The sequence below is a fragment of the Ylistrum balloti genome, unplaced genomic scaffold (genome assembly GCF_031769215.1).
Source record: "Ylistrum balloti isolate Yb309-2 unplaced genomic scaffold, AGI_CSIRO_Ybal_v1 Utg370000, whole genome shotgun sequence".
Classification (NCBI taxonomy): Eukaryota; Metazoa; Mollusca; class Bivalvia; order Pectinida; family Pectinidae; genus Ylistrum; species Ylistrum balloti.
Genome location: NW_026782078.1, coordinates 998,319 through 1,016,389, shown reverse-complemented (window position 1 = coordinate 1,016,389; position 18,071 = coordinate 998,319). Strand labels below are relative to the sequence as shown.

The 18,071-nt window shown below is 35.8% G+C and overlaps 1 protein-coding gene across 1 annotated transcript in view; it reads left to right on the top strand.

Annotated features, from left to right (window-relative positions):
* Positions 1-3,734, top strand: part of LOC132548095 (TBC1 domain family member 10A-like) — a 32,305-nt gene extending 28,571 nt beyond the window's left edge. Inside the window, exons 7-9 of the mRNA XM_060211918.1 lie at positions 1,413-1,527; positions 2,064-2,218; positions 3,395-3,734. Coding sequence (XP_060067901.1) covers positions 1,413-1,527; positions 2,064-2,218; positions 3,395-3,520 — 396 coding nt within the window. The 3' untranslated portion in view covers positions 3,521-3,734. The remainder of the gene's footprint in view (positions 1-1,412; positions 1,528-2,063; positions 2,219-3,394) is intronic.
* Positions 3,735-18,071: the final 14,337 nt, after the last annotated feature.

Below are 18,071 nucleotides of genomic sequence, written 5' to 3'. Positions count from 1 at the left end.
CCTGAGTGGCAATAATCCTACATATCACCTGTGTGGCAATAATCCTACATCATCTGTGTGACAATAATCCTACATCTATCATCTTTGTGGCAATTATCCTATATCTATCATCTCTGTGGCAATAATTCTATACCAGAGTGGCAATAATCCTACATCTATCATCTGTGTGGCAATAATCCCACATCATCCGTGTGACAATAATCCTACATTTATCATCTGTGTTACAATAATCCTACATTTATCATCTGTGTGGCAATAATCCTGTACCTGAGTGGCAATAATCCTACATATCACCTGTGTGGTAATAATCCTACATCATCTGTGTGACAATAATCCTACATCTATCATCTTTGTGGCAATTATCCTATATCTATCATCTCTGTGGCAATAATTCTATACCAGAGTGGCAATAATCCTACATCTATCATCTGTGTGGCAATAATCCCACATCATCCGTGTGACAATAATCCTACATTTATCATCTGTGTTACAATAATCCTACATTTATCATCTGTGTGGCAATAATCCTGTACCTGAGTGGCAATAATCCTACATATCACCTGTGTGGCAATAATCCTACATCATCTGTGTGACAATAATCCTACATCTATCATCTGTGTGGCAATAATTCTATACCTGAGTGGCAATAATCCTACATCTATCATCTGTGTGGCAATAGTTCTATACCTGAGTGGCAATAATCCTATATCTATCATCTTTGGGGCAATAATCCTATATCTATCGTCTGTGTGGCAATAATCCTACATCATCTGTGTGACAATAATCCTGCATCTATCGTCTGTGTGGCAATAATTCTATACCTGAGTGGTAATAATCCTGCATCTATCATCTAAGTGGCAATAATCCTAAATCTATCATCTGTGTGGCAATAATCCTAAATCTATCATCTATGTGGCAATAATCCTGCATCTATCATCTGTGTGGCAATAATCCTATATCTATCATCTGTGTGGCATAAAACCTATATCAAAGTGGCAATAATACTACATCTATCATCTGTCTGGTTATCATCCCTTTTGGCAAATAAGTCCCCTGGATTTATTGTCCTGTAATAATCCCACTTCCTGACTTTGAGCCAGATGTTATGTGTTGGACCTCTAGGCTTATTACATGGTAAACAGGAAAGTATTGAAAAGGACAGAGGGATTCCAGTTGAATTTATAATGAGTATAACTAGAAATACTTGAGGTATCCCCTGTGTTGGTGGGCTTATCAATAACTGGATTCAAAGAACTTAATTATGATGATGTGAAAACAGAATTTGGGATATGAATGGAAGACATGTTAGTGAAAGATGAACACCTGGTACATATCATGTAAAGGCTTGTAATTGAAGTTAGTGATGTAATTGTTAATCATACATCATGTGTGTTTTGTTTCTATAACAACAGAAGAAGCAGGAAGTCTACCCTATACTCTACATGACAGAGTGGTTTATGTGTGTGTTCACACGTACACTTCCCTGGTCCAGTGTGCTTCGGGTATGGGATGTATTCTTTTGTGAAGGTGAGCCAATTAATTCAGGATAACACTAGTTAAAGATGAACTGCTTACCTGATACAGGCCAATAAGTTATGTACGCTTCACTAGGAGAAAGTGTTTGAGGGATCTTATTAAGTGAAAATCACAGATATATATCTGAACAGTAAACAATGGTTAATATTGTTACCTAGTGGCCTGCAATATTTTGGTCAATGTTCCTGTTCAGAAGTTATGGTGGTCAAGTTTGACATTTTGCTTATGGCAAACTCTGTTCATTAACAGCATTATAAAGCACAATTTTAAACATTAACACCTGATGTCCAGTAATGTTGATGAAAGCCACGAATCAAATTTCTACATTTTTGTGAAATGTAAAGTTATTATAAAGCTTATGTCTGAAGACAGTCGTCTTATGTTAACAATACCAAGTGTAGAGACCTCTGGGGTTAATTGCTAATATCACTAAGTCTTTGTAGTGAATGATTTACAGGTTTATATGTTTAGACTTTCATTTGTATGAAAGAATTAATCACCATTACTTACTTTCTTTTGTACTCCAGGAGTGAAGGTGTTGTTCCGTGTGGCATTGGTCTTAGTTAGACTTGCTCTTGGTGAGCCTGGCACACTTTCTAAGTGTCCTTCACTGTACGAAACACTGGAAGCTCTCAGGCGGCTACCACTCAATCTTCTTGAAGAGGAGGGGCTAATACAGGAAGTAAGTGTGGGCAATGCTTATACAGAGAGTGAGCATGGGAGGGGCTTATACAGGAATTAACAAGGGCAATGCTTATACAGAGAGTGAGCATAGGAGGGGCTTATACAGGAAGTAAGTGTGGGCAATGCTTATACAGAGAGTGAGCATAGGAGGGTCTTATACAGGAAGTAAGTGTGGGCAATGCTTATACAGAGAGTGAACATGGGAGAGGCTTATACAGGAAATAAGTGTGGGAAATGCTTATACAGAGAGTGAGCATAGGAGGGGCTTATACAGGAAGTAAGTGTGGACAATGCTTATACAGAGAGTAAGCATAAGAAGGACTTATACGGAAAGTAAGTATGGGAGAAACTTATGCAGAAAAGAAGTGGAGGAGGGGCTTATACATTATGTAAGTGTTGGAGGGGCTTATACAGAAAGTAAGTGTTGGAGGTTTTGCAGTTATTGGATGTAGGTGGGGCTTATACAGAGAGTGAGTGCAGGAGGGGCTTATACAGTAATTAATGAAGCATGGGCTTATACAGTAAATAAGTGTTGGAGGAGATTTTGCAGTTATTGGATGTGTGAGGGGCTTATACAGAAAGTGGATGTAAAGGAGGGGGGGCTTATACAAAGAGAGGATTTGGTAGGGGCTTATACAGAAATTGAGGGTGGGCAGAGCTTGTACAGAAAGTAGATGTGGGAAGGGCTTATACAGCAAGTATGTTTTGGAGGGCTTATACAGTAAATAAGCATGGAAAGAGCTTTTAAAAGAGTCGGATGTGTGGGGGTCTTACATAGGAGGTAGGCATGGGAGGGTTTTATATTTAAGATACATGTGGGAAGGGATTTATAGAAATTTGAAAGTGGAGGTTGGATGGAGCAATGGTAACACACTGACCTTTTCCTGGGTACACTGGCTCTTATCCAAAGTAAAAAACAAATCATCATGACAAATAAGGATGGATAATATCAGCTGTAAGATTGTTCCACTATTTTGTTTTACAATTTTGGTAAAATCAGTTAAGTTTATATTTTTATAGTATAGAAGTATATAAATTAAAGATCTATATTTTGATGAAAATAAAGGTTCATTGCAACTGTTAGTTTTATTACTAGAATCTTTTAATAAAATCTGTAACAAAAAGCTTATCAAGATAACCAGCAATCTAAGAGTTTTGAGTTCTTCTTTCCCAGACACTGAGACTGAACATCAATGAGAGAGACATGGAGAAGGAGCATCAGAAACAGATACAGAGACGTCGAGCGAAGGACAAGGCGAAGGATACAGGGCGGAGCAAGTCCAAGTCTAGAAAGACATGATAGTGGTCAGCTAATTCACATCATTCACATCCTTAAATTTCAACACTAAAAGGCAGTGTGACTGTGAGACATTATCTTTCCGGATTTTACCTTATACCATTAGGAGGATAGAGTGGCCTGGAAGAGTCCTGTTTTATATACAATACAAAAATACACATCTCATTTTCGTCAGATATGACTGGGACAAGACGTAGTCATTAATCTTATATAAAGTGTCTTGACCAATATTTTAAAGAAACTGTCATTACAGTCTGTGTGGTAAGATATCACTACAGTCTCTGTGGTAAGATATATCACTACAATCTCTGTGGTAAGATATATCACTACAGTCTGTATAGTGAGTCTGCAGTCTGTTTAGTGAGCCTGCAGTCTGTATAATGAGTCTGCAGTCTGTGTGGTAAGATATATCACTACAGTCTGTGTGTTAAGATAAATCACTTCAGTCTGTGTGGTAGGATACATCACTACAGTCTGTATAGTGAGCCTGCAGTCTGTATAGTGAGTCTGCAATCTGTGTGGTAAGATAAATCACTGGTCTGTTTGATGAGATTAATCAGTGCAGTCTGAGGTAAGATATATCACTGCAGTCTGTATAGTGAGTCTGCAATCTGTGTGGTAAGATAAATCACTGGTCTGTTTGATGAGATTAATCAGTGCAGTCTGAGGTAAGATATATCACTACAGTCTGTGTGGTAAGATACATCACTGTAGTCTGTATTGTGAGCCTGCAGTCTGTATAGTGAGCCTGCAGTCTGTATAGTGAGCCTGCAGTCTATGTGGTAAGATATATCACTACAGTCTGTGTGGTAAGATATATTACTGCAGTCTGTATAGTGAGCCTGCAGTCTATGTGGTAAGATATATCACTACAGTCTGTGTGGTAAGATATATTACTGCAGTCTGTATAGTGAGCCTGCAGTCTGAGGTAAGATATATCACTACAGTCTGTGTGGTAAGATACATCACTGTAGTCTGTATTGTGAGCCTGCAGTCTGTATAGTTAGCCTGCAGTCTGTATAGTGAGCCTGCAGTCTATGTGGTAAGATATATCACTACAGTCTGTGTGGTAAGATATATCACTGCAGTCTGTATTGTGAGCCTGCAGTCTGTATAGTGAGCCTGCAGTCTGGAAATGAGTCTGCAGTCTGTGTGGTAAGATATATCACTACAGTCTGTATAGTGTGCCTGCAGTCTATATAGTGAGCCTGCAGTCTGTGTAGTAAGATATATCACTACAGTCTGTATGGTGAGCCTGCAGTCTTTATAGTGAGCCTGTAGTCTGTGTGGTAAGATATCACTACAGTCTGTGTGGTAAGATATATCACTACATTCTGTATAGTGAGCCTGCAGTCTGTATAGTGAGCCTGCAGTCTTTATAGTGAGCCTGTAGTCTGTATAGTGAGCCTGCAGTGTGTGTGGTAAGATAAATCACTTCAGTCTGTATAGTGAGCCTGCAGTCTGTATAATGAGTCTGCAGTCTGTGTGGTAAGATATACCACTACAGTCTGTATAGTGAGCCTGCAGTCTGTGTGGTAAGATATATCACTGCAGTCAGTGGTAAGATATATCACTGTAGTCTGTATAGTGAGCCTGCAGTCTGTATAATGAGTCTGCAGTCTGTGTGGTAAGATATATCACTGCAGTCAGTGGTAAGATATATCACTGTAGTCTGTATAGTGAGCCTGCAGTCTGTGTGGTAAGATATATCACTGCAGTCAGTAGTAAGATACATCACTACAGTCTGTGTAATGAGCCTGCAGTCTGTATAGTGAGCCTGCAGTCTGTGTGGTAAGATATATCACTACAGTCTGTATAGTGAGTCTACAGTCTGTGTGGTAAGATACATCACTGCAGTCTGTGTGGTGAGATAAATCACTTTAGTCTGTATATTGAGCCTGCAGTCTGTATAGTAAACCTGCACTCTGTGTGGTAAGATACATCACTGAAATCTGTGTGGTAAGATATCACTCCAGTCTCTGTGGTAAGATATATCACTACCGTCTGTGTGGTAAGATAACTCACTTCAGTCTGTATAGTGAGCCTGCAGTCTGTATATTGAGCTTGAAGTCTGTTTGGTAAGATATGTCACTGTGGTCTGTTTGATGAGACAAATCACTACAGTCTGTATAGTGAGCTTGCAGTCTGTGTGGTAAGATATATCACTACAGTCTGTGTGGTAAGAAAAATCACTACAGTCTGTATAGTGAGCTTGCAGTCTGTGTGGTAAGATATATCACTACAGTCTGTGTGGTAGGAAAAATCACTGCAGTCTGTATAGTGAGCCTGCAGTCTGTGTGGTAAGATATATCACTACAGTCTGTGTGGTAAGATAAATCACTTCAGTCTGTATAGTGAGCCTGCAGTCTGTGTGGTAAGATATATCACTACAGTCTATGTGGTAAGATAAATCACTGCAGTCTGTATAGTGAGCCTGCAGTCTGTGTGGTAAGATATATCACTACAGTCTATGTGGTAAGATAAATCACTGCAGTCTGTATAGTGAGCCTGCAGTCTGTGTATTACATGATGAGGGTTTGATATGATCACTCCTCTCAGGAAATCTCTCTATTATATGAAAACTCTGATTCTCATTTTTGTTGCGACTCTCCCATCACTTATGAAAACTTTTTCAACTTTTTTATTGTATGATTTAGATGCCATGTTTTACTTCAGATTCCTACATAACCTTTACCTATCAGATCAAACTTTGTCAGATTCCTTCTGTGGTAAATTGAAATATGATTTGAATAAACACTTGCTGTACTTGAAAATGCCGTTTGAAAAAAAAATTAAAACTAAATAGGTTTTATTTATACAAACTTTCCGTGGGTTTTTGGTTTGAGGATTCCACACTTCCACTTCAGCACCTTTATTTTATACACAGGGTAACTAACTCTAAGTATATGTAGTAAGGGTATAAGGTCTGAATTTGCCAATCAAACTTTTTGTGACTCCTCAAATATATATTATCATAATATTTGGATAAAAAGGAGTAACACCAACCTATTGATTAGTGTGGTGTGATATCTTCCTTACTTCAGAAAACAGCAATTATTTATGATCAAAAAACAAATTTTAGTATAAAGAACTGTTCAGTGCAAATCACAATTGCTTACTGGTTGAAAAGTCTCTACACATTTTAAGGGTGAAAGGTACAACTTAATTAAGTAACTTAACATTCCATGAAAAAGAACAATCATTCTCCTAAACAACAGTATTCGTTGTTTATCATTTGACTTTCAAATTTCCCTGTCAAACCGGTTACCTTTTCTAAAGTTGTCGTTGTACTTAGTTGCATTTATGTGCCGATTATTGTGGATCTGAAACCAACTAATGAATTAGAAGTCTTCTGTAAACAGGGCCTTGATTAGTTAATTTGAACTGTTAAAAAAGGTTCTTATTGGTTGGATTCAGGTGTTGTAGAGGATGTGACTGCTGCTTGTAGGTGCTATATTGTTTGCCTGTCGTTGTAGACATGTTGATGATAGGGGATTCTGTCTTTGACACCAAATACATGTGATTTTTAATTGTATTATTGTGAATAATGAAATGAATCGTTGTATATTTTTATGTCATATCACTGATAAGATAATTTCTAAAAAAAATGCTGACTTTATTTTTGTGAATTTTAATGAATTATGTGTCCCTGTGCAAGATGGAACATGTTTGTATTATTTGTGATAAATTTTCTTCATGTCATTGATCTCTGTGACATTCAGTGACCTTTCAGTGACCTTTAGTAACCCTTCAAGTGCTTGTAGTCTTACATCTTTCAAATGATATGAAGCTATCAATGAAAGCAATTATCAAAACTTCGATTTGTTTTTTAAGATAAGATTTTTATTATCAAAAATGTTTAATCAAAAAGAGAGATTTGTAGGATTTCAAGAAGTTTATACAAATGTATACATTTCATTTTTGTATTTTCAGTTCAGATTTTAGTCAAGAAATCATGTTTCATTTGATACTTTAATAAGAAAATCGAAATTGTTTTGTTTACTGTACAGTAAATCAAAGTAACTTGTTTATATAAACCATTATGCCATGAAGATTGAAAGTAAAACAAATCACCGAATGGATTCTTTAAATGCTTTTACTCCATCTTGTAAATTTTAGATTTTTTTTAATTATAATAATTATCATATCTTATATATATCTCGCATCATGGATCACACTAGAATGGAATATAAAAATACTGAATATTCTAGTAAAGGACTTCCTGTAGTCTGTCACAGACACATATCTACCACCATATATATATCAATTCCTTCACTTCACATATCACTGGTTTTGTTCAATTAACCATATTCCTTAGAGTTGATGAAAAAGCAAGTGTAATCTGAGACAGCTTAAAACATATTCCAGAAGAGCTCATATAAGGAAATAGCTTAAAACTAATATATTCTTAAACAGCTTAAAACTAACATATTCTAAAATATATTCTAAAATAGTTTAAAACAAATGTAATCGAAAATAGTTTAAAATAAACATACTCTAAAATAACTTGAACCAAATGTATTCAAAAATAGTTTTAAACGAACATATTCTAAAACAGCTTAAAACAAATGTCAAGTTTAAAACAAGTATGTTATGAAATAGCTTAATCAGACTTAATTTTAGAACAACATATGATTTCTTATATTCTGGTACATGTTTTTGCTACTTGTACACAAAGAATGCTTCCTTCCATATTTACTTGTAATGATTGTCACTGTTGGACTAATGTGTATGACAGGCAGTGTAATGGTATTTCCTGAATGAATCTGCAGAATTAGAATGAGAATGGTAAAATTTTAGACAGTGCAGTAACACTGTTATTTTCATGTAATAAAAAGTGACGCTGCTTGCATGATAGAGTTGGAAATGGCTAGCAATCATTTCAAGCTGAAGACTTGCCAGGTTGCTATTTCCAGAAATTCAGGAGTAAGGGTGGCAAATGTACAGTTCTCATAATAAATTCATAATTTTAGGAGTACGGATTGCTAGTATACATTTATCTTTAAAAAAAATCAGAATTTCAGGAGTAAGGGTGGCAGGTGTACAGTCGTCTTAAGGAATTCAGTGTTTTAGGAATAAGGGTGGCAAGTGTACAGTTATCTTAAGGAATTCAGTGTTTTAGGAATAAGGGTGGCAAGTGTACAGTTATCTTAAGGAATTCAGTGTTTTAGGAATGTACAGTTATCTTAAGGAATTCAGTGTTTTAGGAATAAGGGTGGCAAGTGTACAGTTATCTTAAGGAATTCAGTGTTTTAGGAATAAGGGTGGCAAGTGTACAGTTATCTTAAGGAATTCAGTGTTTTAGGAATAAGGGTGGCAAGTGTACAGTTATCTTAAGGAATTCAGTGTTTTAGGAATAAGGGTGGCAGGTGTACAGTTATCTTAAGGAATTCAGTGTTTTAGGAATAAGGGTGGCAAGTGTACAGTCGTCTTAAGGAATTCAGTGTTTTAGGAATAAGGGTGGCAAGTGTACAGTTATCTTAAGGAATTCAGTGTTTTAGGAATAAGGGTGGCAAGTGTACAGTTATCTTAAGGAATTCAGTGTTTTAGGAATAAGGGTGGCAAGTGTACAGTTATCTTAAGGAATTCAGTGTTTTAGGAATAAGGGTGGCAAGTGTACAGTTATCTTAAGGAATTCAATGTTTTAGGAATAAGGGTGGCAAGTGTACAGTTCTCTACAACACAGGTGACTATGGTACCAATTGATGACATGCCATATGCATGTTACTACACATATAGGTACAAGTGTACTAAATGAAATTCAGATGAAATTTAGCATTGTATATGAGAAGAGATTAAAGAAAAAATGCATTGGTGTGGTGCTAACAAAAGCTGTTGAAAAGCACTTGCAATATAGAATTCCCTTCCCTACTCTGTGCTTCCTTACCCACACCTCAAACCACTCTCAATCTGTCACTTCACAAACCTCTCAATCTGTCACCCCACAAACCACTCTCAATCTGTCACCCCACAGACCACTCTCAATCTGTCACCCCACAAACCACTCTCAATCTGTCACCCTTCAAACCACTCTCAATCTGTCACCCCACAAACCACTCTCAATCTGTCACCACTCAAACCTCTCTCAATCTGTCACCCCACAGACCACTCTCAATCTGTCACCCAACAGACCACTCTCAATCTGTCACCTTACAAACCTCTCGCAATCTGTCACCCCACAAACCTCTCTCAATCTGTCACCCCACAAACCACTCTCAATCTGTCACCCCACAAACCACTCTCAATCTGTCACCCCTCAAACCACTCTCAATCTGTCACCTTACAAACCTCTCTCAATCTGTCACCCAACAGACCACTCTCAATCTGTCACCTTACAAACCTCTCGCAATCTGTCACCCCACAAACCTCTCTCAATCTGTCACCCCACAAACCACTCTCAATCTGTCACCCCACAAACCACTCTCAATCTGTCACCCCTCAAACCACTCTCAATCTGTCACCTTACAAACCTCTCTCAATCTGTCACCCACAGACCACTCTCAATGTGTCACCCCTCAAACCACTCTCAATGTGTCACCCCTAAAACCACTCTCAATGTGTCACCCCTCAAACCACTCTCAATCTGTCATCCCTCCAACCAATCTTAAAATCTTTTCCCCTCAAACTACCCATAACTTTGAACCCTGTTACCAATCTCAATCTTTTGCCCCCTGAAATGTGTTATTAATTTTTTCGCTCCTTTAATCTTTCACCCCCTGAAACCAATCTTACTCATTTGCCTGCCAAACCAATCTTACTCATTTGCCTGCCAAACCAATCTTACTCATTTGCCTGCCAAACCAATCTTACTCATTTGCCTGCCAGCCTGCCAAACCACTCTCAATGTACTTTTAGACGACAGTGTTTAGAAACATGACTGAAGTTTAACCTTGTACCATGCCTGATAAGTCTTTGTGATCAGAATCTTTGAGTACTGACATCATTATACAAACTGATCTCAGATTAACGATATCTTTGTCTCCATACATTGGCCAAAGAGAGCATTTTTCCATTCACAGCTAGTGCTGATAAATATTGTTATGGTTTATCGTTTGAAATACTGGGCAAGTCAGTTTTGTGATTTTCTGTTGGCAGAAGATATTAGCCCAGTTGTGATTTTTGATGCATTTAAATGGTGCTTTTCTTTTTAGACTGACATTAGCTTTAGTTATTGATGTTTATTGTTTACACATACTGTAATATTACCTTCATTGAAATCTAGATTTACCTGATAATATCTGCCTTATGTAGGTCTACGGTGGCACCTGTGGAAGAGTGATTTAGAAATTACTTAGGAATGATATTTGTGAGAATGTTATCAATGGTATCATTCTGTTGAATGTGATATATTAGGGAGCCGTTTTTAAATTTTGATGCAACTTTCTTGGTAAAATTTCCACTAAAGTTCTTCACTCACATTCGGCCAAATTTGTTGTTACGTAATAGTGATAAAACCCCTTTATTAATTTGATGACAGAGGGTTTCTGGGTGACAACTTTTGAATAAATATAAGATTTTTAGGAAATTTCCTCAGTAATTTGTCTCCTACAGTGTTCAAGGCATATCTTTTATCATTCAGTGCTGCTGCTATTCATAGAGAATCATACTAAGTTAATTGATCATTTTGATGAATTATAATTTGTTTACATGTACATAGTCTTTAAATCACTTTCCGTAACCTGCATAGTTTTTGTATGATTTTGTACCAGCTGATAATAGCTGGAAAAATCAGAGATGTGTAGAAGTGCCTGCAAAAATAAGACTAGAAGATATTGGAATTTTTTATTAGCTCTACATACAAATTCACAACAACCACAAAAAGAAAAATGATTTCTATAAAAAAACAATGTAATTATTGAGCCTCTAACATTGAAATCATCATAACATGCTTCCTAGTACTGTAAATGTACACAATTTGGTACAAAGAATTTTAGCAAATTATCAGTATTTGGCAACTGGGGTACCATGAAAAGGTTAAAATAAGGTTACCACAAAAACATCACATTTACAGTAGTTTTATCAGTCAGCGATGTGACACACCACAGAAAGTGTGGATGTTATAAAGGTCATGATGATATTGGACATGTAAAACTATTCTGAACAATAAGATATAAATAACACATTACTACATGTGTAGATATGTAATACACAATTTGATACCACATATAATGTTATGTGTGGAACAATGTATTTTAGAATTGAATCTAATTCAAAGTGTAGTACACTTTTAAGACTACAATGTAATACATTGTAGCAGGTATGGGACAATGTGTTATATACAATGTAACATATGTGGAGCAATGTATTATAAACTATGTAATATGTTGTTATAGTATGATTTTATGTTTATATGTAATGCTGTTAAAGAATACATTGTAATACATGTACAATGTATGGGTTGATGTAAAAGAATGTGTACCTGTAGTTGTTATCGCAGTATTGTACGTAGCTTTACCTATTATTATTTGTAAATACTGAGTTGTAATATATTATACAGTTTTGTGTAAATATCAGGTCCATTTATTGTACACATTCTGTGCTATGTATGACCGTGTAATTTCTGATCCTAGTTTTTCTGACCAGTACTCCGGTATCATCATCACAGTCCAGAAGTTAAGATTTTGTAGATCGGCGTTCTGAACATTTTTCAACATTTGAATTATATGTCACCTCTAAGTTAAGGAGAAATATTGACATAAGTCATCTTACATATAAATCAGGATTATAAAACTGTAGACCATTTTCACTTACCAGTGATTTCAAAAATAAAACCAATTTTGTAAAATGAAATCATTTGAATTTGTTGTATTGTTTAGTATATTGTAGTGGTAAGATGAAACATTACGTAGATGTAGACAAGTAAGAGACTGACATGATACTGTTTGACAGGGATAACGCTGCTACCATTGTACAGTTCTGTGATATTTTGTTCCTGGAAATGTATAATTATATAATGTATACTACAGCCTCCAATCTCTACTCCACAGCTTAACACATTGTACATGGCTGCCACACTTTCTGTCATCTTTTCCTATCACTTGGTGAAGTGCCTCTCACTGCCCCCTTTTTACCCTCTCCAGGTCTTCATCATATGCTGTACCTGTTAATTTCAATTTAAATTCTATGTGAAACCATCATAGATGTAACAAAATTTCTTATATGTCTCAACAGATCTACCCAAAAATTTTTGTAGCATTTTCATCAGATTTAGACAAACTTTTGTTATGATGTGGCATCCTCAGTAAACAGACAAATTGCTGCTACTATGTGGCATCCTGAACAAATCTAGACAACGGATGTTACTATGTGGCATCCAAATATGTAGACAAATTTTTGTTACTTTGTGGTATCCTCAATAAATATACAACAATATTTGTTACTATGTGGCATCTAGAAATCTATACAAACTGATGTTACAAGGTGGCATCTTAGACAAACATACACTGCCATGTGGCATCATAGACAAACAAGTTAACATGTGGCATCTTAGACTAAACAGACAACTGATGTTAGAAGGTGGCATCCTAGACAAACATATCTTAACATGTGGCATACTTGACAATCTACACAAAATGATGTTTTATGCGGCATCTAAGACAAATGTAGACAGATTGATGTTAGTCTGTGACAACAACAAATCTAGTCTAATAGCGTGTGTTAGAGATTGAGTCATTTTAGTCAATGGCCAACATTTTGTCACAAAATCTTATTTCTAGTGAATTGTATCACTTTTCCTAACTATTTATTCAATTTTATTCTCTCCCTTATTGCTCAAGACATTTGGACATGTCATTTTCATTCTGAAGTCAGCTACAGCAAATGTCAGATGAAGGTACCAGAAACTGGAAGAGACAGAAAAATCACATACTGAGTAGCGAGTGAGATTTCCCAATTCTATGTGCGTAGAAATGTTATGAATGTTTACCTATGGCACCCTGAATGTTTCAAAAGAACACGGCCATCTCAAGATGATAGAGCAGATGAGTGAAGAAGCTGTGGCAAAATATTATTCCAAACATGGCCAATAGTCCATACATTTTTCAGAAGTAACAAATATATTAACCTGATTCCTACAGGTTCACTCAATCTGTTCTAGGTAGAACTAGAGGATTGGAGTGTCAACAAGCAACCATGTTTCAAACAATCTTCCTTTGGAATACAGGTTTTCTGTTGTAATCCGAGAGTAGCAACAAGTAGCCTGTTGTGATGGTAATGTATCGCAACTTTTTAAACAAAATATATCAATTACCCCACCCTGTATGGTCCTTATCCCGTTGTGATACGTGGGCAATGATTGCGACTTGTTGTATATCAAGTGTATCCATGGTAACCATTGTGGCTTGTTTTAATGTATCAAGTGCGTCCATGGTAACCATTCTGGTTTGTCATGTACCAAGTGTATCAAAGGTAACTAATGTGGCATGTTGTGTATCAAGTGTATCCATGGTAACCATTGTGGCTTGTTTTAATGTATCAAGTGCGTCCATGGTAACCATTCTGGTTTGTCATGTACCAAGTGTATCAAAGGTAACTAAAGTGGCATGTTGTGTATCAAGTTTATCCATGGTAACCATTGTGGCTTATTGTCATGTATCAAAGTGTATCTATGGTAACAATTAATAGTTTGTTGTTATGTATCAAATGTATTCACAGTGACTGTTGTGGCTTGTTGTTCTGTATCATATGTATCCATGGGAACCATTCTGGCTTGATATTATATATAAAGTAGAAAAAAGACACGTGGTTATATCTATCTACTCTTTATTTAAATGTACCTGTTTTTATACGACCATTGATGACGGGTCTTGTTATGTCATACCCTGATATGTTTGTCATTTTAACTTTTCCTTGTTAACGCACTGTTATTATTGACTAATTCATGAACCTTGCTACCAATATTCCACACAAAAAATGTTTGTGTTACAGAATTTTGTGATTATCTGTAGGAGATAAGGGTATTGTGTAGAAAAAGGTAAGATGATTTCAATTCTCTGTTTAATTCATTTCAAATTTAATAAGGTGATGCATAAACAAAGGGATTTGACACATGTTCCAGGTTTTTCATGTGACCCATTTACATGAGTTATGTCACTTTTATTGTTTTCATAGTGTTAATCTTGTTTGGAGATCTTTCACTGCTATCTAGTGATTTCTTTCATCTTTCAAACTCAGCATGTTTACCTAACCTGCAGTTTGACTCATTTGTATTGGGAAGAGTTACTGCCCCTAGTTGTTTCATAATAAGAATCTTGTCTGAAGATTGAAAGGCTTCAATAGAAATAGGGTTTTTATAACATTTTCATCTTGTCCAGATTAGGCTTTAAAATAACATGAGATTGTACTTGCAAACAGCATTTGATTTGACCATATTTCAAAAAGTTATTGCCCTTTTTTCTTTTCAGTATTGTTGTCTAGAGATTTCTTTCAGTTCTCTCCCCCCCTCCCTCTCTCTCTCTCTCTCTCTCTCTCTTTCTCTTTCTCTTTATGTACATACAGCACTTCTTTCCCTCTCCCCTATAGTATAATAACATATATCACATAACAGCCTTCTTATTAATAAAAGAACACCTATCATATATCTACCCTAATATCAGTATAACACACATCAAATATCCACCCTGTTATCAGTATAACACACATCAAATATCCACTCTGTTATCAGTATAACACACATCAAATATCCACCCTGTTATCAGTATAACACACATCAAATATCCACCCTGTTATCAGTATAACACACATCAAATATCCACCCTGTTATCAGTATAACACACATCAAATATCCACCCTGTTATCAGTATAACACACATCAAATATCCACCCTGTTAACAGTATAACACACATCAAATATCCACCCTGTTATCAGTATAACACCCAACATATAACTACCCTGTCATCAGTATAACACCCAACATATAACTACCCTGTCATCATTATAACACCCAACATATAACTACAATGTCATCATTATAACACCCAACATATAACTACCCTGTCAACATTATAACACCCAACATATAACTACCCTGTCATCATTATAACACCCAACATATAACTACCCTGTCATCATTATAACACCCAACATATAACTACCCTATCATTATAACACTTAACATATAACTACCATGTTATCAGTGTAACACCCAACATATAACTACCTTGTTATCATTATAACACCCAACATATAACTACGTTGTCAACATTATAACACCCAACATATATCTACCCTGTTATCATTATAACACCCAACATATAACTACCCTGTTATCATTATAACACCCAACATATAACTACCCTGTCATCATTATAACACCCAACATATAACTACCCTGTCAACATAATAACACCCAACATATAACTACCCTGTTATCATTATAACACCCAACATATAACTACCCTGTTATCATTATAACACCCAACATATAACTACCCTGTCATCATTATAACACCCAACATATAACTACCCTGTTATCATTATAACACCCAACATATAACTACCCTGTTATCATTATAACACCCTACATATAACTACCCTGTCATCATTATAACACCCAACATATAACTACCCTGTTATCATTATAACACCCTACATATAACTACCCTGTCATCATTATAACACCCAACATATACCTACCCTGTCATCAGAAAAATAACACTCCTCACATCACTACGCTGTTAACTATAACACCTATGATATAACTACCCTATTTCAGTGTAATAACACTCCTCACATCACTACGCTGTTAACTGTAACACCTACGATATAACTACCCTGTTTTCAGTGTAATAACACTCCTCACATCACTACGCTGTTAACTATAACACCTACGATATAACTACCCTGTTTTCAGTGTAATAACACTCCTCACATCACTACGCTGTTGACTATAACACCTATGATATAACTACCCTGTTTTCAGTATAATAGCACTTCTCACATCACTAAGCTGTTAACTATAACACCTATGATATAACTACCCTGTTTTCAGTGTAATAACACTCCTCACATCACTACGCTGTTAACTATAACACCTATGATATAACTACCCTGTTTTCAGTGTAATAACACTTCTCACATCACTAAGCTGTTAACTATAACACCTATGATATAACTACTCTGTTTTCAGTGTAATAACACTCCTCACATCACTACGCTGTTGACTATAACACCTATGATATAACTACCCTATTTCAGTGTAATAGCACTTCTCACATCACTAAGCTGTTAACTATAACACCTATGATATATCTACCCTGTATATTTACATCCATCATATTGAATTAGTATGACCACATGTGTAATAACACCTTGCAGATCTGTGATTGGCTGAAGGTATGTTACCATGGTTTCTATTGTGATGTCATAACCTTGTTAATTCGTATTATCTGCCTGTCTAATATCATGTTTGATTCATGAATGATTGAAAACTTGTCTAAGTTATGTAATCTTCAATTTGTTTCCATTTTTTATGAGATCTATAGAACCTGCCCTGTATATGGAAAAATTCTTAAGATTTGTTTTATACATCTCATTTGAATGGAAATAAATGTAAGAACTTCTATAAATTATCATGTTTTGTATTCTGTACAATTACCCTCTTTCTTATACAGCAATTTGTATTTTACTGCAGAATTTGGTACACTTACTGCTTAAGATGTAAAGTTATTGTGTACAGTAAATTCTCGTCTATTTGCTTCATCATCAGCTGTTATTATTATTATATTCATTATCTAACAACACACAAGTCTGAGAAGTCAGATGGTGATTGTGCCTTTACATTTATCAGTTATCTCTCTCCTGATAAGGATACAACCTGCCTGATAACCGTCACATCATAACATGGGTATCACATGTAAATATAGATGTTGTACAAATAGTTAGGATTTAATTCATGTAAAGTGTACACTATTGTAATTGTTTTAATGTTACTAGAAATGTTGTAATAGGGCAGGTAATCCCACCCAAGAATGCATCGTTTTAGCACACATTTTGTATAGTGGAAATCCTTTTGGCATTCATTATATATACTATACAACATTTTGGCAAATACTATGTATCCCAGATACAGAGTACATCATTTTGGCAAACAATTTGTACAGTGTCATGTTGTACATACACTTGCTTGTTATATGCATACCAAACATATCTGGTGCCAAAATTTGCGTAGGTGCTTCTGTTGTGTGTCATAGTGATGTTTGTAATGTATGCATTAACAGACAGGTAAACATTGGAGACTCATAATTCAGTGTATTTATTCTAATATCTAACCTTATGTAAACACAGTCACACCATCACTGTATACAGCCCTGGCCTGTGTTTACACCAAATATGGACCAATTTATACCATTCCTGTTGTTGTAGAATGTTATCTTGTCTAATCACACAATTCTTTCATGGGATTAAATTACCTCAAATCTGTTAAGCGTTTTGTTTTTCATTGTTCTTTACATCCAATTTGCAATGTAAAATTTTACTTTTGTGAAAAGTTGGACAAGTCATGATGGGGGTAGATTTCACCTTAATGTCACTAACAACCTTGTGGTTAGGCCAACG